The following is a 24,714-nucleotide window of genomic DNA, read 5'->3' as shown; positions in this document are numbered from 1 at the left end:
TCGCTGGTAAATATTATTCAAGTCTTCAACATTTTGGATTTCCTAAAGACTTTTATATAAGAAAAATATTCCCCAACAGCCTGACTGACACAGAAGGCTTGACTTTTGGTTTTTAAATGTGGTAGTTAATTTTACTTTAATATTGACAAAATGTCCATCAGTGAAAGAAGAGAAGTCTGGATTTGCATTATTGTATTTCTTTCCCATTTAATGTTTACATTTTCAGTACCAGAGTACTGACACAGTGGAGCCGTAGAGATTCTATACCTGACAGTTAGAAATGATGCCAACCCTGTATGCGGATAGCCTACCTTACATTTTGCTGCTTTGACCTGCTGCTCTTATAAGTAGAACTGGTCAAAAATATTTTTAAAAAATCCTAGTAATTTTAATTGAAAATAGTTTGACAGCAACGGAATCCAACAAGCTTTAGTTATAATTGAAACCAGCTTTCCAGTTGGTATTAAAACTTTATTTGGGGCTTGGATTTTTAAAATCTCTCCAGTTTTGCAACCACTTTGATATTTACCTACCTGATTGTACAGGTGCAGTTATGGAAGGTGGGTTTTAAAAATGGGTATAAGAATCAGAGAAATTTAAATTAATTGCTAAGTCTTGCTTGGAGAGAGAGAGAGAGAATAATTTTTTGAAACAAATAAAAGCCCAATCCTTCAAAGACTTATATGTTTTGAAGTCATTAAGACTACTCCCATATATAACTGTTTGCAGGATCAGGGCCAAAAATAGTAGTGTTGAGAAGCTACAGTACAGGAAGTTATACTCTTAATTTAGGCTCTGTGGTCTGAAAGGCCAATGTACAGTAAACAAAAGGTATTACTGCAGCCACAAACAGATTGGAAGATGATAGTATTGAGGTTTTTAAAAACAAGCAAATTAGTTTTTCATTTAATGAAAATGAAACATGTATGTTTTTCATTTGAAATACTAAATACTTAATTGAAAAAAATCTCAAAGTTAATATACCTGTACATATTGTGACCTCAATGACACCCATATAAATCTGGAGTTACCAATTTCCATGGAGTAACTCCAGATTTATATGGGTGTAAATGACACCTACATTTGAACCACTGAAGATTCTTTTCTTGGAAAACAAAATGACATTTAACCTAGTAACACTCTCCTAGAAATAAAGTGAAATGATAGTATATTACTTAACACTGTTGCATGATCATAAATTGGTGAATAAATCACAATGGAAATATAGGCATTTTCTTTCTAAAAGCCATATTAATTGTGAATTCCTATTACCTGGTTATAGCCACTATTAAGAAATTCTTCATTCATTTAAGTGTCAGAGCTGAAACTGCATATGCTCTATATAGAACTTCCTTGAGCAAGTCCAAAATACTGTCAGTAGCGTCTTTGGGAGAAGCTATAGCCAGTTATCAAATCTGTGGTCAGTGTTTTTTTCAAGTTCGTAAGTTGACCTTTCTGTGACTCTTTATTTCCCTATCTATATCTGTATATAGATATTCTATATAGAGAGATATAGATATGCTAGCTACCAAGAATTCTAAGGCTTGTCTATTTCTATTTTCTGCATACCTACAGATAAACAACAAAACCAACGTGGTAACCAGCCCCAAAGAAAATATTCCTACCCCGGCGCTGGTATACCTGGAATCTTCCTTTTCACCCTATCTTTAAGTTCTTTACTGTTTTTTGTTTGTTTTTCCTTTTTTTTTTTTTTTTTTTTTGCTTTTATTCTTTGTTTTCTAAAAATTTGGAACAATTTTTCTCTTTCTTGTTGTTTGTACTTTTTGTTTTCTTTTTGTGAGGAAGTCCATTGTGAAGCAACATGTTTATAAATAGAAAACATGACACGAAAGCTGGACATGGTAGTGTGGTAGCATTAGTAGCGATAGTTTAATTTTTTGCATGCAGTGTAAGAAAGTGAATAGAATGCGCTTGCTGTTGCCCTTAGCTCTTCACCTGATGGTTGTTTCAGTGCTTTTAAATGCTGACTTATTTTTTAAATTGTACCTATTATCTTTTCTTTTGCCTTAATGCAAGTTTTGACATCAGGAGAGCTAACAGGATTATTGCTAGGCAACAACAACATAGACCTTATTCAGATTTTCATTCCCCCAATCTCTGACAACACAGCAGGACTTTGCAAGGCTTCACTTACTGGGAGCAAGAGGCACCTTAGTCCTATAAAGCTTTTTGTATAGTGCCACTTTAAATATGCAGTAGGCATTACTCAATAATAAGTTCTGCTGGGAGAATATTACTAAACAGTAGGACAGCGTACATGAATATTCTACGTCACAATCTTGCTTCTGTTAGTAAGTCACATTTCTTAAGAATATGCTATGGAGGAAGGCTTACGAACACACATGCTACTATTTAATTACCGAAATTTAAGCAGTATTACTTCTCATGTACTTTGGTACATAGCTCTGAAGAAATGCTTCTGCTCTTTAATATAAACATAAGGACAAATTCTGCCCATAGATTTGTATGTGCAGCTCCCATGGAAGCCTGCATTAAGTCAAGTCATTTCAGAGCAGTAGTTTACAGGTTTTATGGTATGTACCTGAGTCCTCAACTCCATCAGGTATTCCCAGACCTCCGAGAGTGCATTAAAAAGTTACAATTGCTGCAGCTTGTTCCTGTGCCAGCTAACTGGCATTTTAAGGGAGGCAAGAGGGGAGTTAAACTTTGAAATGGCATCAAGAACTTCCATCATAGTTGGTATCTCCGCTGTTCAAATGGGCAACAGACTGGATATAACCCCTGTACTTCCAAACACTGTTTGTGTTTAGAGGTATCCAAATCTTTCTGAATCTGCTCAGCCCATCTTTATTTTGATTTGTGTTCATTTTTGCTTTAGTAATAAGCATACACTATTTTTTAAATTAAAATAGTTCATCATTTTTGAGCTAAAGCAGGGTCAGGCAAAAAGGGACAATGTATCTGATATGAGACATTGTGAAACACGGTGCCTCTTCAGCTGCCTCTCCAGAGCTTCAAAGCCCTGTGTGTGTGTTGATCATGAATAAGGTCTTTGCATGCTGCTGCAGTAGGTAAGGTAGCCTACCTTGCTAGCTTGTCAGTCGAGGAATCTTTATTAGAGACATTGTTTCATCTTTTGTCAGCAGTTAACATTTGCTTTAGCTCTTGTCACTGTTTAGCACTTGTCTGCTGGCTCTTCTCGCGCTCCCTCACACTAATGTGAATGTATTTACCAATGAGAACTGTTTTTCTCTTTATTTTGTTCTCACTCAGGAGCCCCAAACTACAGTAATCCACAACCCTGATGGAAATAAGGTATTCAGAAAGAATCAGCTCCATCTTGCTTTTCCAAAGTGCACATTTCATCCACTATTCTAAGCCAGAATGTGCCCATTACCCGGAGCTTAGTAAGGAAAATCTCATTCCTGGATCTGTTGCACCTGGTGCCTCATGGGCCTAATTCATCTGTGGCTTGTTCTCGCTGAATGCTTTCTTCCTAGCTGCTGGCTCCCTCAGCTCCTGTGGATGTCTATAGGCGATGAGAGCGCCCAGCACCCTGAGGAACCAGGTCCATGGTGTGTTGTACATCTCTTGCTTCAGGCAAGAACTTTAAGTTCTCAAAAAAACAAAGGAACGTTGTGTTCAGAAGAGAGTATAGTGAGGTTATTTTTAAGACTTGTGTATGAAGCTTTCACTAAAGATGAAGGCATATTTTGAACCGTTTCCATCTGCTGTTTCTCAGCATGCTTATGCATCATACTGTGACATGTCTTCTGCATGGAACTTTTGACTTACTCCATAACATCATCTTGCAGTTTCAAAAGAAGCTAACACTTGAAGTGGCAAGAAGCTCTTTTGAATTCATAAATCTTGATTTGATGCATTTTTCTCATTGTTTTTTTTCTGTGTGCTGTGATGGTTGTGTTTGGTATCTGGTTTCTATAACGTTTGGTAATTTTTTCTCCCTGCGTGGACTTGAAAAGGGTTAGGGAATATTGTCATTTGTGATACATGTTCCTAGTTTTCATATGCAGATTTCACTTATTTAAACAGATAAATGGGTATGCTGAGAATTTTAAAGTTCCCAAAGGATTGTTGTCACATTTATCTAGTGTAATTACTTGTGATCGCTCAACACTGTATTTGCAAAGGTTTGAGTCTTAGTGGAAAATATCAGAGGCAGGCATTTCACAAGCATGGAAAAAGTGTTAACTGTGCATATTTGTAGTCGTATCTCTTCTTCGTTTGATTATTTATTTTATACTTTGTGGGTAAGAATAAGTTGTGATGCTCATTTCACTCCTGTACCAACTACTCTCTGCACCCCTGGTCCATATTTCATCTCCCATGTTTTATTAATAGGTAGTGTACCGCCATCATTTTAATTTTAGTCAAATCTTTACTAAAGCTCAGCAAAGGGAAACAAAAAACCAAAACACTGGAGCTCTTTGGCATGACTACATCTACTTGACTTTATTATATATTCATAGCAATTTAGATATTTTATATCCCAAAAAGTCATAACATGGACAGGAAAACCACTTATGGGGAAAGTTACTATTAAATTTCATTATCTGCAAAAACAAATATTTTAGCATGACAACTGGAGTGGATGCTTCCATATTACTGGCACATCTCTCGTGTGAGCTTGTGCATGATGTTTCCTGCTTGTGTGTGTGTGTGTGTGTGGTTTTTATTTTCTTCTAGATACTATATATGATAGAGCATGGTATGTCCATTGTGTGGAGTGAATAGTCTAACACCATTCACAATAGGAAAAGCATGATGGTTTATTTAGCTTGGTTTGTATGTGTGGATTGATTAGTGTAGTTTGTTTATTGATACATATAATTTTGTTCTTTTACATTTGAATAATGCATTAACCATTCTGAAACTTTTCTTTGACTTGTCATTGTGAAATCATAGTAGACAAAAGGACACTGTTAGATGTTTTGTGATTTTTCATTTAATTAATTAATGTGTATAGTAACTCTTTGGAAGCTTGAAACAAATCTTATTTTTTTCCCTTCTGTCTCAGAAGTAAACTGGCTATGAGTATTTCGCTGCTGGCTTTTACTTTTTTTATTGGCAACAAAGCATTTATTTTTAAAAATCATAAAGATAGATCTTCTACAAAAAAAATTAGGAGAAAAAGAGAAGGTCACATTTTTTGCCTACTAGCTTTGACAGTGTCCTTTTAAGTGTGCTCCCTAATTTTTCACATTTCTAATATCTTATAAAAATTGTGATAAGTAGCCTTGCCTTTTAACACTGCAAAGATTTCAATACAACTGTCTGATGGACAAGTCATTCCTTTGTGTGGCTGGTTGGTTAAAGAATATTTCTTCAAAGATATCTTAGATGATCTAGGAGCATTCTTGTGGGCCTCTCCAGTAACTTGCTCTCTCTTTCAAAATTTTTGGTACAAGGAGAATATAAAAATGCAATCATGGGTTTGACCCAATTCTTATTGAAATAAATGGGAGTCTTTCAGTTTATTGCATCAGTTCTTATATCAGCAGAAGAATTACTGTAAATTGTGAAATGCAGCATTCTTCTTACTTTATACTTAAAAGCTCAAATGGAATGACTTATTTTACACAGTTGATATTCACTAAGCTTAAAATGGCAAGTTCTAATATTTGACTGACGTAATTCATATAACAGTTCAGACATACTCTGTCTAATAGAAAGTAAAAAAAAAAAAAACTAACTCATTTTCATGAAGATATTTTTATATTTCCCCGTACATCCATGGACATTCAAAAACTGGACAGCCAGAAATACGCTTAATAAAAATGTTCCCATTTGAAATGGATGAAAATTATTGACATTTAGTTTCAGGTACAAACATCTCAATCCCTGTGGCCATTTGTTTGTGAATTACATCCACATAGCCTGCTTCAAGGCTTTGCATGATCTGTACAATACCAAGTGTAATTTTCATAGGTGCATGAATAATATGCTAGGTCACTTTATGCATTTCACTTATATTTACTTCTCAACAGGAGTCAACAGAAAGTTCCAATACGACTATTGAAGATGAAGATGTGAAAGGTATGATTAACAGTTGGAAAGGCAAAATCATGGCTACATGCATATATTTCAGTAGGTTTTATTAACTTTTGTTAATATGTCAGATGTAGGGAGTTCCTAAATAATCCAAGGAGAACATACTATTATTTTTGAAAATCATGTTCATTGCTGAAGTTCTATATGTTGAGTTCTGACTTTGATAGTTTAACTTTTACATGTACCATCTCTGTAGCATTTTGGAATAAGGAAGTTTCTCATTTAAAATTATAGTTATGGCAGTAGTAAGTGTAGATTTAAAAACTAATGGCATTTAATATTATTTTAAATTTCATTTTGTATATGGTATTTTGAATTTTTTTTTGTTTGCTTGCTTTAATTCATGTGTTTTTAATGCATTTTTTCAGATCAACATTTATAAAACATTTCTGTTCAGATGCCAGTGTTTTTTTGTGCTTCTCTTGTATTCTGGCCCTATAATTGTCTTAACTTCAGTCACTTTTTTCTTTTCTTTTCAATTTTCTGCACAATAACCTTCTTAATTTTGTAATCTTTTTGGTTATTTTTTTAGGTTTTTTTTTCTTTTTTGAATTCTTTGCTGTGACATTATTCATTCTTATTTTAATAACATTTTGTGGGTTTAAAACCAGTATATTCAGCTTGTGTGTTATATGTTTCATACAAGACATTGGTTTTTAGCTTTAAGTACAAAATTTTAGCTATAGTGGATCCACAAAACAGAGACAGGAATAAGAAGGGACATGATGAAAAATAAGAGGGGAAGTGGTAAGAAAAAGAGGGATTTCTCAGTTAATTAACCATTAGAGCAGAGGTAGGCAACCTATGGCACTCAGACTGCCCAGGTCCGGGGTTCCCTGCATTTTAATTTAATTTTAAATGAAGCTTCTTAAACATTTTAAAAACCTTATTTATTTTACATACAACAATAGTTTAGTTATATATTATAGACTTCTAGAAAGAGACCGTCCAAAAACGTTAAAATGTATTACTGGCACACAAAACCTTAAATTAGAGTGAATAAATGAAGACTCGGCACACCACTTCTGAAAGGTTGCTGACCCCTGCATTAGAGTGTTGGGCTGGTTTTGCTCTGTACTATACTAGAAGTGTTATATTTGTGGGTGTCACTATTAAAGTGTTTATTAGCAGAAATATGCATTAAAATATAGATTCAAAGATGCTGGAGTTTTCAATAGCTTCAAGACTGAGAGAGAACATTTTAGAATATGAAACAAATTCAGTGGATGCAGTTGCTCAAATCATGTTTGGTAAACTGTTGTTTTATTTCTGGATAGTGGAGCATGCAATGTCTTTGTTTGATAAAGTAAGTGGTGTTGCCAGAGTAAGGGACTGATAATGTAATGCTTTAGGACTCATGAGTATCTCCAAGTCAGAAATGTAATAAGAAATACAAGATAAAATAATTCTTTCATAAACAATGGAGTGTCCTACTATCTGGCATTCAAATGAACATCAGTAAACCTGGTGATATCCTACATATTGTCTATTTTAGACAGAGTTCTTTTGCTTAATGAGGTATATAGCTTCTGTTTCACTTTTATTTTGTGTGCTATAAAATTTTATCCCAGGGTCAAGTAACAATGTTCTCCTGCTAAGCAGTGTTGTATGGTTTGGTATCACTTCAACAGGATCATTCATCTCAAACAATAGATAGAAATACCTATGTAGGCTCCAGAGAAAAACTTAGTTATAAAAAAAGAGGATGATGACAGGTCCATCAGTGCCCAGTCCCTGAAATATTGTGGAATTGATGGAATGAAGTGTAGCAACTGATACTAACAGATAATCCCAGCTCCATGCCCCATTCGGAAGGGGGAACATAAACATAAGGTGCCTGTCCATATAACCTGGGGTAAGTTTCCTCCACTATCCAAATGGTACTGATTAACTAAGTAACTTTCTTTCCTTTCTTATGTGCTTTGAGCAATGAACTAGTGAACAATGTTGATGTTTAAAGTATTATTGGAGTTAGCTCCCACTGAAAGGAATGAGGCAGTTCACACTTCAGAGTGGTTGTTTCATGCTCCCTGCAAACGCAGGAATACAATTGGTTAAGCTCATCTTCATGTACTGAATGTTTTCTGTTGAAATGTAATAGCTAGACACATTTTCCCCCCAATGAAAGCTGATCCTCTGGAGAAAAATGGGAGGACTGTCTGCTGCCTACCTTTCTGGCTAATCCTTCATGCCTTTCTCCCCCCCACACCCCCCCAAGGGGAGTGTGCTCCACCCTTTGGGAAAAACTTTTATATGGATTCAAAACACACCTACCTTAAAAATGTAATTGGAACTATCCAGCATTCACTGCTACCTGAATATATTAGGCTGAACTCAGTGCTGTACAAAGCAGATGGAACTATCCAAGCTTAAGAATGCTTCTTGTCCCACCCTTTAGAACGTCCTGTTTACTTCCCCTTCCTATCACCAACACTCAATTCACACAAAATAGCATTCCAACATTTCTAAGTAAATCCCAGGGAACATGTGTGGTGCTATTATATAACTACTCCTCTACAAGTCCCATGAAATATATGACACTTACCTGATGACTCCAAGGTATTTTGGTCCCTGCAAGTTCATGTGACTGTGATCTCACCAGCCCAGTTCCTCTCAAACAGGTATTACCGAAAACCTCATCAGAAGGCCTAATAAACAAATGGGTAATGAAGCAGTCAAACCTTTATTTAATTTTTCCTTTTATTTAAGTAAAAGGCTATCAGAAAAACACCCAGCACAGTGTGCGATCACACCTTTTGCAGCACAATCTCATTATTAATAATATTTTTGTTCCCGATTACTGAGCAAAAGAATAATGGGAAAACTATTTTTAAACAGCCAGTTAATCTTGACATTTCAAAATCAGGCACTGGAGATGATCACAATTAAATAGCTCTATGTAACTTTGTGCAAATTCAAAAATAAGCCAGTTTGCAAGCTTTCATCCACATATTAATGTAGCTAAATATTTCACATTCTCTTCTTTGAAAGACAGCTAAACAAATTTCTCTGAAAAATACTGGTTAGTTCCAACAAACCGTGTATTGCTTTTTCCTCCAAAGCAGCAGAGGCTCGGAAAGTGAGATTTAGAATTTCTTCCCGAATTTAATTGAAATTTAATTTAATGAAATTTAATTTTGGAAAGTATTGTCATTTGCAGTAAGGTAAGGTTGGGGTGTTTTTGTTTGTTTTTTGATCCATGATAGATTGTTGGTGCAGTTCCTTTGACTCCCCATTACGATCAAAAATGAAAAAATTTGGAAAATATTTAAAACACTGTGGCAATGTAAATGCTTCCATTATTTCCTGCAGGTGCTTTGGATTCATTTATTGTAGTCATTTACGGTGTAAATGAGCCATTAGATGTGTTTAGGGTTGTAAACCTTTCAGGGCAGGGATTTTCTCTACTGTGTTTGTACAGCAATCAACACAATAGGGCTCCAATCCCAATTGGAGCTTTTGGATGCTACTGTAGTATAAATATTTACTATTAATATAGTGTGGGTGGGGGGAAATAAATTATCCAGAATTAACCACAGATGCTGTAGAAGCTCAAAATCATATTCATAATTATACGCTGCTCTGTTAGCTCCACTGAACAAGTTGACACTTGAAGAGACCTTTTCAGACTCAAAATGTGCGCATTAAAATGCAGTTCATTTTTCTCTTTGCCTGTGTTCAACACTTCATTGACTTTCGTTTTGCTGTGCACTATTCATGGGGATGTCACAAGAAGGCAGTAGACACGTTCCCCAGAGGCCTGGATAATACTCACATGAGTTCCTTCTTCACCTAGGCTCACCTTCCTTCTTTACTTGCTGCTCAAATTCCTTAATTGATGATTCCAGGACAACTGCATCCCAAAAATGTGGCACAGGGCAAAGGTCATAGCCATTCCAAAACCAGGAGAAGCATTGGAAGATTTTAAGAGCTATTGACCCATTTCTCTCCGTTGTGTTACATATAAGCTTATGATTCTGAGAGAGACTGATTCTGATGCACATCAGTGAGGTTATCAAGCCACAACTGCCCTTTGTTCAGGCTGACTTCAGACAAGGAGAATGTAAGGCAAACCCGTAGACAGACCAGGGCTGTTCACTCAGCTACACTCAGCTACAAAGACTCACCCCTCCAGCAGAGCCTTCAGTGACTCATCTCTAAGGCATGCTGGGGCAACTCAACTACACCAACTTATCCCTCAAAGCAGAGCCTGCAATGACTCATCACTCAGGCATGCCTATCCCTGAGCAGGGCTGAGGTCAAATTACCCCCCAGGCACAGGTATTGCCCTAACTTGCAGTGAGAGTGGATGCCTACACTGCCGACGTTACAGCGCGGCAGCACTGTGACATGGGCAGTGTAGACAAACTTTATTGCCAAGGGAGAACTCTCCCGGCAATTTAAAAAAAAAAAAAAAAACCCACCCTGAACAAGCAGTGGTAGCTTTATCACCGAGAGCCAGGCTCCTGGCGATAAAGCGCCGTCTATACTGGGGATTTTCAGCGCTAAAACTTTTGTCCCTCAGGAGTGTTTTTTCACACCCCTGAACGACTAAAGTTTTAGCACTGAAAGTAGCAGTGTAGACACAGCCTTAATCTGTTCAACATCACTACTCAGCTAGGAACTCTCCTGCTGCCTCGCAGTGTTACAGGTGCCCTAAGGTTTGAGCTTGCCTTCAATCCTATCCCTGTTGCTGCCCCAGCCTTGCCCAAGCCTTGTTCCAGCCCACTTCAGACTTGTCTGTACCCTATTCCAACCTTGCTCCAGCCCTGTTTCTGACCCACTCCAGCCCTGCACCTGCCTTCTCCCCCCTAGACCATTGGACTGACTCCAACCCTGCTTTGACCTACATCCGGACTCCGACTATAATCCTGATTTGGCTTATCTATGGACTCTGACCCCAGTTCTTATCCATGGCCCGTCCCTGGATTCTGGTTTAACACTGCCCTCAGCTGGTCCTGACTCTGCCTCCAGCTTTGACTCTTGGTACCCGTCCTCAACCACTACTCCAACCACCAGGCCTGACTGCCTAGAACCTAGAGCCTGACAGATGGTGCACCTAAGATCACCTAACACAAGATATTGAACATGCCTTTGTGCCATTCTGGCAGGCTTGTCAGCTGCATTCAACACTGTCTAGCATGTGGGGCTGACCACTAAGTTTCTGCAGACTATTTCCTGTAAGCCTATGGTGTGGTTCATCATGGAAATAACAAAATGGAGCTTCATCTTGCAAGCTGGAGACCATCATTTGGCTTTGGAGTCTTCGTAATGCGCTCCTGCAAGGATCCATTCTAGTGCCTCTCCTTGTCAACATATATACTTATGACCTACCAACATGGGTAGTAATCTACAAAATATCTAAGAGTGATTCAGCAGGGACATGAACGCTCTGGCTACTTAGCTTCATCAGTGGAGACTTGCATTAAATGAGTCTTAAGAAGGTGGCTGCAACCTTCCATCTGAATAATTGCCTGGCCAATCGGCCCCTTACAGTTTGTGTTGAGGATCGTTCACTCCCTTTCCAGCCAGAGGTCACTAACTGAAGAGTCAAATTGGAACTTGGCCTAACATACCAGTCTCATTTAGAACATTTAAAGTAAAAGTTTACTTCCTGCACTGCCTTGATCCAGAGGCTAGCAGGAACCTCCTGGAAGCCGAGGCAAATGTTCTATTCACCTCATTCCCGGGCTGGTATTCTCGCATCAGTAGAGTAGTATGCAACAATTTGGGACAGAAGTTGGCATATGCATCTCATTGATTCGGAGATGAACACAACCACACATCATTAGTGGTCGTCTCTGCTGTACTTTAACATCTGATTTATATGTGGTGGCACCTATAGCTCCCATAAAACTGTGGAGGATTATGAGGAATGAAAACAACCCACTGAATACAAATCTGTCAACAGGTGCAAATAAGCAACCCATACTTCCTATCAGGAGATCTACCCACTTCCAAAGAAAACACCTTCACGTGTGTCAGGGTTCCCTCCCCACTCTGAATTCTGGGGTACAGATGTGGGGACCCGTATGAAAGACCCCCTAAGCTTATATTTCACCAGCTTAGGTTAACAACTTCCCCAAGGCACAAATTCCTTGTCCTTGGACGGTATCGCTGCCACCACCAAGTGAGTTAGACAAAGGTTCAGGAAAATGATCACGTGGAGTTCCTGTTTCCCCAAAATATCCCCCCAAGCCCCTTCACCCACTTTCCTGGGGAGACTTGAGAGTAATATACCAACCAAATAGGTAGACAAGGTGAGCACAGACCAGACCCTTGGGTTTTTAGGACACTAAAAACAAATCAGGTTCTTAAAAACAGAACTTTATTATAAAGAAAAAAGTAAAAGAAGCACCTCTGTAAAATCAGGATGGAAGATAATTTTACAGGGTAGTAAGAGTTAAAACACAAAAGATTCCCCTCTAGGCAAAACTTTAGAGTTACAAAAACCAGGAATAAACCTCCCTCTTAGCATAGGGAAAATGTCTCATGCTGCCAGCCCAGTGCCAATCTCAAATGAACAATGGCACATTAGGGCCAACTGCTGTTTCTTCATAGAGTGGCAGCTACTCTGGAACAGAAGGGCAGGCGTGCTGGCAAACTTCGGCCCTGAGTTACATCTACTTATTTGCGACCTTGGATGTAGATCATGGACTAGTCTTAACAGACTGCTGAGAGGAAAAGGCAGAGTGGCTGCCACAATGCAGAAATTTGGTTTAGCCCAATCCTCAGAGCATGTCTGTGGTATAGTGTTTTAGCCCAATCTTCACCACCATTGTGTGGTAGGGATGCAGATGGTCTCACACATGGTGGAGAAGAACACAGTTAGAAGATTGGAGGATGAACATCATACTACCCTTGATGCAGTAGTCGGAGATGGCTGAACAATCTAATTATCGACTTGTAATGCAGAATAAAGAAGTTCCTTTTGCCCTGTTATTTTAGAAACCAGTATAGCTACAGAAAATTCCCAATTGTACAGGTTTGCTTAGTGTGTCACTGTCCACTTGAAAATAAAGAAGAGGCCTAAATGAAGTACTGTAGTTAGATTTTGTTTTTATACTCACTGTTTCCAAAAGAAAGAAATCCCTGAAAAAAGTTGTTGGGTTAATACAGGTAACACAAGTTGGTCATCACATGACATTAAGTGTAAATAAAAAACAAAGTCCCATGTTTTTTCTACGTAGGTCTCGGGGTGTTTCAGATGTTTGTAGCACACAGAACAAGTGTATGAGGGCATGATAGGTATGTAGGGAAGAGCTACAGAAGAAAGGGCAGTATGTAAAAAGGTCATAAAAATACTCTTGAACTTCAGCAGAAGGCATGTTCAAAAGAGGAAAATTCTCACTTCCATGATGTCACTCATCAAATTGTTCTCTTGGCCCATGTAGTTTTATTGTTTTTGCTTCAGTCATGATAAAAAATATTTGCAGAGACTATGGGAATTATAGTGGATACTCCAGTAGGAGATATTTTAGAAAGCCAAAATTAACACTTAATTTTGGAATAGGTTAAATCCATTTTCTTGAAGTGTGGTTTGATTCTGTAAAAAGTATATTATGGAGTCCCCATTTTTCATTTCTCATTTACTTCCATGCCAAATATGTATGCAATGTTGTTATAGCTGTGTTGGTCACAGGATATTAGAGAGACAAGGTGGCTCTCTAATATCCACCTTGCCTCTCTAATACCAAATATGTTCATTTTACAAGTAAAAAAATTTTTTTCTAACTCTCAGCCTTGCAAAATGAATCGTAGGCCTGAAAATCAAGGTTGGTTATTTTCTTCTCAAGCAACATCACCAGTAAGAAAATTATCTCATCGATGGTGCTTGTGGAACCTTATTGCCTTCAAGAAGACAATGAGATCCCCTAAGTATAACTTGTTAGCGCTAGAATTGGAACTTAGAAAACAATTGTGCTGATGATTTGTCAGAAGGAATATAATCGTCTCTCCCAGCTGAATCAGTAGCTCACTCTTTCTTAGCTGTGTTGACTTTGCAGGTAAAACACAGGGAACAAAGTACTAAGAAGTTGTTAGTCATTGAAGGCAACAGATACAATTCTGTATGCACATGGAGCAGATGTAAAACCTAACAAGATGTGCCTTTTTCACATAACGACTTTTCAGACTACAATGAGATTTCAAAAATGCAGATGACTTGATACTAGCTGTAGCAGTAAATGGGATCTTGGGAGCTTTGTTACAGTTAACCTCTCACTTGTCAAGGGAGTGATAGTCCTAATCAAAACCAGGGCAAATGTCCTCAGAGTTTCACTGAATACTAGATTGTGACTGTAAAGCCACAACCACTCAGTAGGAGAGGCAGGGATGTGCATTGCCCTAGCATGAGGCATTATAGACTTTTTTGAGTACCCATGGGAGAAGACCCCTCCTACTATCTTGGAAAGGTTTCATCATGTGTACTCCTTACGCCTGCTCAGCAGTGTTAACACTGCCTATTGTTCTCTCCACTCCTTTTTCCACTACATCTGGAGAGACTGGAACCGCTCAAGAGGTTCTTAGGGCTTACGCTGGCCCTCTGCACTTGGGTAAATTTTTTCACACGTTGTACAAGGGGTGGGGAGCAGATTTCCTGTGCTCTCTTCCCCTCAGGTTCACACACATGCATAGCTAATTACAATCTAATTGTAGATTATGCTTTGTAGTAGTATATGATCTAGAACTAACTTTAATTAAGTCACTGTAGTAGTATATGATCTAGAACTAACTTTAATTAAGTCACTGATGTTGCCTTCTGTTCTCAAAATTTTAGTGTGTGATTTACCTTGACTTGAGCATGCTTCAGGTATATTGGCAACCAGTAACTTCTCAGTTTAAATAACAGCATAATGATAATGATTTCAGTTAATGGAAAGCAATAGCTTGAAGAACAATTAAGTTTATCTGCAATTGATGTGAAGAAAAATAGTTGCAGTGTAATTTATTTTATTCGTAATATCCTCCTTCAAACCATTCTGTGTAGTTTAGCAACTAACCTCATTAACTATATAATTTAATTATAGCTGAGCCTCTGCACTATTAGAGATAATGCCATGTTGATGATTAGAGATAATACCATATAATACGCCCATATTTTCTTGGGTTTATAATTTAACTATAAAAGTTTGTTGGAAACTTAGCTCATCCAGGAATGCAGTTATAAGAGAACGTAAATAAAAAATGTTTTGCTTAAGATTGTTTATTTGATTGTTTAATATCAAAATTAACAAAGGTTTATATACCCTTTATACTCACTGTTTCCTGATATGAAGGATAATAACAATACATGTCTAGGTTAGAAGAGAGAGTGGTCCTGCTCCTGGTTCTGCTACGGAGCAGTTAACAAATGCAATAGAAACTAAGCAGCAACATTGTTGGGCAGAGCAGCAAGGGCTTGATAGCTGTTTATTTTCTAAGCTGTCCTGTCCTTGGAATGGTCTCCATTGCTCCTGATCCCATAGAAGTCATCTGTGTCCTGGTTAAATTAAAGAGAAAAGTGGAAAATTGGCTGAAGGACATAAGAGAACTCCTGTTAATGACCTTAATTACAAAAGTGTTATCAGGAGTCACGAAGCAGTCTTCTCAAGGGAGAACAATAAACATCTGAAACACCTCAATAATGCTGCTGTGTTGTACAGCCTACACAAAGTCTAGTCAGTACCATTAGGTGGAGAGAGCACAAGATGACTGTGCCTACAGATAGTGGCAGGCCCATTTGCTATTCCTGAGGTCCCTTGCCCAGAGTGTGGAGTCTTCTCCCTCCTTGCGCCCTTGCAGATGTAATCACCACATAGTGGGCAGGAAGGAGGTGAGTGTGCAGGGAGAGTGGAAGCTGTACCTGTGAAGAGACAAGCTCCTCTGCATGTTGGGGAGCTCCAGGAAGCATTGTGGCTCTCTGAGTCACAGTTCTTCCACAAATTCCCACTTTGGCACAACTCTTTACTCAGGGTTGTCCCTGTTAGGCACTATTGGTTCCTACATTTTAGTGACCCTTTTGTGGACCCACTTATCCCTCTTGCCCCAAAGGATAATGAAGAATATTATTGTCACTGAGGCTGTTGAGATATAAAATGCAAAATACCATTTAATAATTTGATGGAGAATAAATATGTGGAATAGCTGATCTAACTGGAGCTGATGTATTGTTGATTGAAAATGAAAAATTTTGAAATGTCCGTGTTTCATTAACATTGCTGCTGGAGGGACTCTCTAACATTTTGCCAGTTAATTACAGTGCAGCAATAAAAGTTTGCTTGTGTGTTCCAGTAGAATACCTGATAAGATACATATATATTGGGGCAGATTATGAAGAGTTCTGAATGGAAGCAGTGACTTGAGGAATCCTCTTCTGATCCGAAGAAGTGAGGTTTTTACTCATGAAAGCTTATGCCCAAATAAATCTGTTAGTCTTTAAGGTGCCACCAGACTCTTTGTTGTTTTTGTAGATACAGACTAACACGGCTACCCCCTGATACTCTTCTGATGTTGTTTTTCTCATTGTTTAGCATCAGTCTGTTCAGGAATACTGTACAAGTTCCTATTAGACTCAGCAGGTATCATTCCTGAGAAAGAAGTGGCTCAGGACTATTTAGAAAAGCTGGACGAGCACAAGTCCATGGGCCGGCTGCGCTGCATCCGAAAGGTGCTAAAGGAGTTGGTTGATGTGATTGCAGAGCCATTGGCCATTATCTTTGAAAACTCATGGCGATCGGGGGAGGTCCCGGATGGCTGGAAAAGGCTAATGTAGTGCCCATCTTTAAAAAAGGGAAGAAGGAGAATCCGGGGAACTACAGGCCAGTCAGCCTCACCTCAGTCCCTGGAAAAATCATGGAGCAAGTCCTCAAGGAATCAATTTTGAAGCACTCCAAGGAGAGGAAAGTGATAAGGAACAATCAGCATGGATTCACCAAGGGCAAGTCATGCCTGACTATAACCTAATTGCCTTTTATGTTGAGATAACTGGCTCTGTGGATGAGGGGAAAGCAGTGAACGTGTTATTCCTTGACTTTAGCAAAGCTTTTGATACGGTCTCCCACAGTATTCTTGCCAGCAAATTAAAGAAGTATGGGCTGGATGAGTGGACTATAAGGTGGATAGAAAGTTGGCTAGATCATCGGGCTCAATGGGTAGTGATCAATGGCTCCATGTCTCGTTGGCAGCCAGTATCAAGCGGCGTGACCCAAGGGTCGGTCCTGGGGCTGGTTTTGTTCAATATCTTCATTAATAATCTGGAGGATGGCGTGGACTGCACCCTCGGCAAATTTGCAGATGACACTAAACTGGGAGGAGTGGTAGATACACTGGAGGGTGGAGATAGGATACAGAGGGACCTAGACAAATTGGAGGATTGGGCCAAAAGAAATCTGATGAGATTCAACAAGGACAAGTGCAGAGTCCTGCACTTAGGAGGGAAGAATCCCATGCACTACTACAGACTAGGGACCGACTGGCTAGGCAGCAGTTCTGCAGAAAAGGACCTTGGGGTTACCGTGGACGAGAATCTGGATATGAGTCAACATTGTGCCCTTGTTGCCAAGAAGGTGAACAGCATTTGGGGCTGTATAAGTAGGAGCATTGCCAGCAAATGGAGGGACATGATCATTCCCCTTTGTCCAGTTTTGGGCCCCACACTACAAGAAGGAAAAATTGTGGAAAATGTGGCAAGAGTCCAGCAGAGGGCAATAAAAATGATTAGGGGGCTGGAGCACATGACATATGAGGAGAGGCTGAGGGAACTGGGATTATTTAGTCTGCAGAAGAGAATAATGAGAGGGGATTTGATAGCTGCTTTCAACTACCTGAAAGAGGGTTCCAAAGAGGATGGATCTAGGCTGTTCTCAGTGGTAGCAGATGACAGAACAAGGAGTAATGGTCTCAAGTTGCAGTGTGGGAGGTTAGGTTGGATATTAGGAAACATTTTTTCACTAGGAGGGTGGTGAAGCAGTGGAATGGGTTACCTAGGGAGTGGTGGAATCTCCATCCTTAGAGATTTTTAAGGTCAGGCTTGACAAAGCCCTGGCTGGGATGATTTAGTTGGGGATTGGTCCTGCTTTGAGCAGGGGGTTGGACTAGATGACCTCCTGAGGACCCTTCCAACCCTGAGATTCTATGATTCCCATCCTGCTCCTAACACAGTACACAAACTTAGTCCAATATAGGGAGTATTATTATTATTAATTTATTTATTATTCATTTAAATAACAAATATAAACCTTCAGCTAGCTTGAGTATATTTGTGTTTGCCTGTTCCTAGGGTTGCTCCTGGCAGCACCTCTTTGTCTATACCCGTTATTCCCTCTATCCCTTGAAGTGATATTCAAACTATTTTATATCATGGATTAAAGGTGATGGGATCCACTTGTTCTGACTACTAGAATGAGACAGGGGAACAGCAGCTTTGCATTATGCAAGGTCCCATAACCTGGCATATCTTGCTAATATATTGTGACTTTTGTAGTCACTGCCACTTTAAGGGATTTGTAGAGGCTGACCACAATAGAGGCAAAGGCTGGAAACTTTCTGCCTATGGAGAAGAGAAAAAGTTAGGATGCCTTCGGGGATTCTGGGAAGAGCACACTGAGAAGTTACACCCGGCTTATTTCTAGAGATGCAGCATATGTAAAAATGTTCTGGGCCCACTCCTAACCTGGCATGCCCACTTTAGAGTGTTACAAGTGCTTGAAGGTACTTAATATGCCCCCATTCTTTTTACACTGTGCACAAACTGAACAGGCAGCAGAATTGTGGTTTTCTCTTGTGCACATATACATAGGTCTTCCCCTACCCCACCCATTTGCACACATATGGAGCAGCAACCAGAATGCAGTGGGATATACTCAACTTGTGATACACACAAATCTTTTAATTTGTCGTCAATTAATTTGTTTATTTCGAAGGTTATTAATTTGAGTGTTTACAGACAGCATTACAGATATGTGGGCACTATGAATCTGTGCAAGACTTAATTTTCCTGGAGGATTCCTTTTATGCAGAGCATGTGTGTGCACGTGCATGTGTGCGTGTGTGAATGTATATAGGCATTGTGGTTAGTTAAGAGGTTTGAATATTTTAAAAAGCAGCCTGAGTTCTGCTTTCACAAATCTGTCTTCAAGCGCAGTTTCTTACTCCTTGACTTGATCAGAGACGTGCAGGGCATATTCTAACGTTGTATGTCAGGGCGTTATGCTATTGGTTTGTATTAGAAGGGAGGTATTTCTGTAATTTGGAGGCAGTGAAACCAGAGCAAGAGTTCATTTTTCATACATTTTAATGTAATAGTTTCCATTTAAAAATAATACTGCAACTAAATGTGGGTCATCAAACCATAGCCATGTACAGGTATGTGTTTTTAAAAGTGAATTTTTAATAGAAACTTTCTTTATAAGACAATGGTAAAGCGCAAGACTTCTAAAAATATATACTGGGACAAATGTTGTGCATGGAACCCTTTGTACCAGTTTAGGGCACTTTGACACATAAGGACATCACTGTAACTATAGATTATGTTGACATCCAAGTGGTAGTAAAGGGACCTGGAAATAATTGCAGCTGTGGAAATGAAGATGAGTTTTCAAATTTAGCTCAGTAAAGGGCATCTGACAGGAATACCTGTGGGATTTCTCCTCCTTTTATGAAGGTAGATTATGAGGCCCAAACACATCAACAGCATCTCTCCAGTGTAAGAATGGTAGATATGTTTTCTCACTAATATTGTAGAATACCTTCTTTATTTTTTGCCAGTAATACACCTAAGCTTTAGAGAGGTGATTTGTTGAATGTGAAATGGTCTGGATATCTAGATTTCTCATGATGGTGTGTCCCTGAGGATGGATTGATGTAAACAATAGTAAGAGTGATGATTTCCCATAGGCAAAAGTGCTGAGCTTCAGGGCATTTTCAAAGCAGATAAATTCTGGTTCATCTGTGCTGCTCAATTTGTCCATATGGTGGGTACCTTTTATATGTAATCCATTTATGAAATGCTTACATATGATTTGTTAATTTGAATTCATTTTATTCTGGTTTAAAATTATATGAATAAACCAATTTAAATTAAACAGGTTGAATTATATATTGTTTGTTGTTTAGCTTACTTATTATTTTCACAAAACTAGTCTTTTCAGACCCAAAGAATATAAGAGTATGGCTCTTTTCAAACCAATTACATCACAGTATCCAATTAAAGGGATTGACACTTAGCACTGGCATCTGAACAGAGACATTTGTTGATACCACTGTCTCCTTTTCCTTGACCTCAATCCTCATTTCCCTAAAATGCATTGTTAATGTTATTTTTGTGTTCAGATATTTTATCAATTTGTTTGTGATTAAATTACCGTTTTTTTGGCCTTCTTTTTTTCTTTCCTCACATCTCCATGCCCCACATACAGCTTTCAAAAAGGAGGGTGACATGGAGAGGTTATGTTCTGCTCACCACTCCTCTTCTTCCATTGCTTCTTCATCTCACTGGTCACCATCTTTGCTGTGCCCCAGCAGCCGCTCCTGCTGTCAGTGTCTACTGAGGATTCTGATCATGCTCTACCTCTTCATCTTTGTTTGTTCATATGTTGTGTTTCTTTCCATCAATTCAGCGGCCAAGTCCATGGAAAATGTAAACTCACAAAGTCACTCGCATGAGTCTGAGCCTTTCCAATCCACTCCTTCCTCTGTGCTGTGTAAGTTGAGAGATACCATCAGTTGAGATGGCACCCCATCTCACAGTCAGACAAAAGACCTTTGCGATCTGGCCTAGATTGACCATTATTTTTGTTGTTGTTTAAATACTATGGTTTGGGTGGGTCTTGCATTTGATTGTTTTGTTCTTTAGTTAAAGCAGCATCATTTACTATAGTAAATAGCTATTAATATTTCTGGAAAAGAGTAAGTCATCTGTGTGGCAGATTAATGCTCCAAGGAAGTCATTCCTGAAATCTGCCTTGAAGGCTGGGTAAAGTCCAATTCCATTGTGTAAAATGTCTGTGCAGAAGAGTAGAATGAAACCTTGTGTGATAAGCCTGACATAAGAAAAGCAATCCTTGTATGGAACAGAATTATTTCACATGGATTAGGGGGATGTTTCTGGTGACATGGATGGAATGATCAGTCTTGAGGTCTTTGCATATACCCTGTATAGCTCCTCTCTTTAAAGCTGTACAGATCATCTTGAACAGCATAGGGCAGGATGGAACAGCATCCGAGCAATAACCCACCAAATTAATTATTTGTTATGTTTATGAATAACATAACTAAGGCACCTGCCTTGGCTTCAGTTGTTAGAGGTGTGTTGAACTCCTGGACCTAGGCTACAAGGGTGTTTGGTGAGGGAATCTTTCTCCCTCTCCCTCACTCATATGACACTGTTCATGCCAGGGAAGATTTGTTGCCAAATTAAACTTCAGTGGGTGTGCTTTGACACACTTATTTTTCATTATGGATAAATAGTTATGAAATTTTCTAGACTGTAGGCAAACACTAACTATGCATAACTGATATTCTAGAAATCCGAAACAGCACATGAGAAGCAACAATGTGGCCAAAGGACAGGTCCTGTGTAGTGTGTAAGATTTCTTGTAAAAAGGTTACAAAGGGAAGTGAGATAATCCAGTGAAAAAAATACCAAAAGCTGTGATTTTTAACTCTTTTATTCTCTCTGTATCCATTCATTTTTCATCAAAGCCCCATGAAAAATTTAAATAGCACTCAAATGCAATATTCTATATTTTGGTTTTGTCATTCCAGTAAAAGAAGGAGTGATGGTTGACATAACCGTATAGATGCTAGTTGTTGATTTTATGAGGTTCATGAACAACATGTTGTGTTTGCATCCTTTTTGAGTATCAAATAATTTGTGCTACTTGGAAGGTAACTCCAAGAAGCAAGGCAGTTGTGTTTTATCCAGTTGTAAACCACTGTGCACATCTATGGAACAAAATAATAAGATGACCCTACTGTGCATGGATCTGTATGTTTGCTGAGGTTATATCTCACTTTCTTGGGGCTTTTGCACTTTTTTGCTGATCTAATCTAGAAACAGATATGGCACTGGCAAGTTAGTTAGAACACACCAGATCACATGTGCTGCCACTTAATACATTTTTCCTATATAATGTGCAGAATACTTAGATGTGGGCATTTAATAGATAGATAGAAGAGAGAAGAATCAGTGTTGAATGAAAAGGCTCTAACTGATGGGACTTGCTGAGTTCAGCTGACCTGCAGCTACATTGTTTGTCACATCATAGAAATAGCATTGGAGGGGAAAGAAAATGTAAAAGCAGGACAAAGAAAATATATAAACCGGGTGGGCTACAGAAAGGGTCACGGTGTACTAAAGTAAAGAACATCTCACATGACCAGATGTAGTTTTATTGTTGATTTCAACGATGTATAGACCACAAGTAATATCACAGTCTTTGTAGGAAGTGGATTGGAAATTTGGCTGCCTTGAAAGGGTGTACTGTAGTGTGTAAGGATATAGTATTAACAATATCAACAAATCTGTACTACTTCTGTCCAGTCCTCCCTTCCCCCCAGCAACACAAAACACACAAGCTCCCTAACCCCTTCTCCCCTTACAAAAAACTTCTCACTGTGCTTATATAAAACGACAGATATTTTCTTTAAGAAATGGCATAATGCTATTAAACAGCCATCTGCTGTATGCAAAATAATTTCATAATGATAGCCTGCTATAACTGATCTGATTGCTCACAACAGAGAATGTCTTAGTTTAAATCCCTATTTTGGCAATGATTCTTGAAAACATGGTTAATCATCATGGTAATTGTCAAGGCTGGATCACCACTTTGAACTGGTACAAATGTAGGGGCCCGCATGAAAACTTCTAAGCTTAACTACCAGCTTAGCTCTGGTTCCGCTGCCACCATTTCCCTCCCTGGGAAGCCTGAGAAACCTTTCACCAACTCCCTGGTGAGTACAAATCCAAACCCCTTGGATCTTAAAACAAGGAGAAATTAACCATCCCCGCTCCTTCCTCCCACCAACTCCTGGTGAATCAAGATCCAAACCCCTTGGATCTTAAAAACAAGGAAAAATCAATCAGGTTCTTAAAAAGAAGGCTTTTAATTAAAAAAAAAAATTAAAAATCATCTCTGTAAAATCAGTATGGAAATTAACCTTACAGGGTAATCAAACTTAAAGAGCTCAGAGGACTCCCCCCTAGTCTCAGGTTCAAAGTACAGCAAACAAAGATAAACACTCTAGTAAAAGGTACATTTACAAGTTGAGAAAACAAAGGAAAACTAAGATGCCTTGCCTGGCTATTTACTTACAAATTTGAAATAGGAGAGACTTGTTTAGAAAGATGTGGAGAACCTGGATTGATGTCTGGTCCCTCTCAGTCCCGAGAACGAACACTCTCCCAAACAAAGAACACAAACAACAGCCTTCCCCCCCCCCAAGATTTGAAAGTATCTTGTCCCCTTATTGGTCCTTTAGGTCAGATGCCAGCCAGGTTACCTGAGCTTCTTAACCCTTTACAGGGAGAAGGATTTTGGAGTCTCTGGCCAGGAGGGATTTTATAGTACTGTACACAGGACAGCTGTTACCCTTCCCTTTATAGTTATGACAGTAATATATCAGATTGGTAGTTAATCTCCAGTCCTGAGCTTTGTGTAAAGTATTATAAGTCGGTGGGGAACACATGCTGGTTCTACAGACTTGTGTATTCAAGAGGTCCTGGGTTTTATGTCTTGCATACTTCAATATATGCATATACATTGATTACCCTTAAGAACTTTCCAGAATTACAGTAGGCAAAATAGCTAAGTGTCTGCAATTATCTCAGTATCTGCAGTATTCATTTCTACTTTCTATACTTACTATAGGAAATACCTGGAATACTACAATTACTGGGGTAAAGTTAAGATATCTAAAGCATTTTCTAAGACAGTTGCAGGTCTTTAAGGGTGACCATTGTGACGGATTCGGTCACAGAGACCCCCTTGGGACTGTCACCTGATGTGCTGAAATTATCTCCGAGCCTGTTTTCCCTGCCAGCTTGGGACTCCAGAACCCTGCCTTGTTGAGCCAGATATGCTAGCCTGCTGCAACACAGACCCAGGTCTGGTTCACACACCCAAAGCTGCAGACTTTAACTACAAACTGTTCAGCAGGTAACCTGCCTCAAGCACCCAGACACCCAGCTCCCAATGGGATCCAAACCCCAAATAAGTCCATTTTACTCTGTATAAAGCTTATACAGGGTAAACTCATAAATTGTTCGCCCTCTATAACACTGATAGAGAGAGATGCACAGCTGTTTGCCCTCCCCCCGCCCCCGGTATTAATCACTTACTCTGGGTTTACTAATAAACAAAAGTGATTTTCTTAACTATAAAAAGTAGGATTTAAGTGGTTTCAAATAACAGGCAGAACAAAGTAGATCACCAAGCAAAATAAAGCAAAAACACACAAGTCTAAGCCTAATACATTAAGAAACTGAATACAGGTAAAATCTCACCCTCAGAGATGTTCTAATAAGCTGCTTTCACAGACTAGACTCCTTCCTAGTCCAGGCCCAATCCTTTCCCCTGGTACAGTCCTTGTAAGTTCCTGCAGACATCTTAGTGGGAAACTAGGGGTTTTCTCATGACAGGCAGCCCCCTTTGTTCTGTTCTACCCCCTTTTATATCT

General features: G+C 38.9%; 1 protein-coding gene and 1 long non-coding RNA gene across 20 annotated transcripts in view; one reads left to right on the top strand and one right to left on the bottom strand.

The window, feature by feature from the left end:
* LOC117877964 overlaps positions 1–24,714 on the bottom strand; it is a 71,474-nt gene that overhangs the window by 4,139 nt on the left and 42,621 nt on the right. For both annotated transcript variants that reach the window (XR_004645865.1, XR_004645864.1), the window contains exons 3-4: positions 15,316–15,535; positions 8,600–8,702 (exon numbers count right to left, since the gene is read on the bottom strand). This is a non-coding gene — a long non-coding RNA (uncharacterized LOC117877964). The remainder of the gene's footprint in view (positions 1–8,599; positions 8,703–15,315; positions 15,536–24,714) is intronic.
* Positions 1–24,714, top strand: part of CAMK2D (calcium/calmodulin dependent protein kinase II delta) — a 266,772-nt gene that overhangs the window by 204,627 nt on the left and 37,431 nt on the right. For 8 of the 18 annotated variants that reach the window (XM_034771697.1, XM_034771680.1, XM_034771682.1 and 5 more), the window contains 3 exons: positions 1,576–1,635; positions 3,256–3,297; positions 5,991–6,039. In XM_034771697.1, coding sequence (XP_034627588.1) covers positions 1,576–1,635; positions 3,256–3,297; positions 5,991–6,039 — 151 coding nt within the window. The remainder of the gene's footprint in view (positions 1–1,575; positions 1,636–3,255; positions 3,298–5,990; positions 6,040–24,714) is intronic. The other 10 variants (XM_034771692.1, XM_034771695.1, XM_034771691.1 and 7 more) reach the window with 2 other exon arrangements.

The sequence above is a fragment of the Trachemys scripta genome, chromosome 5 (genome assembly GCF_013100865.1).
Source record: "Trachemys scripta elegans isolate TJP31775 chromosome 5, CAS_Tse_1.0, whole genome shotgun sequence".
NCBI classification, from domain to species: Eukaryota; Metazoa; Chordata; order Testudines; family Emydidae; genus Trachemys; species Trachemys scripta.
The sequence above is the reverse complement of the archived record's forward strand: the minus strand, read 5'-3'. Positions and strand labels throughout refer to the sequence as shown.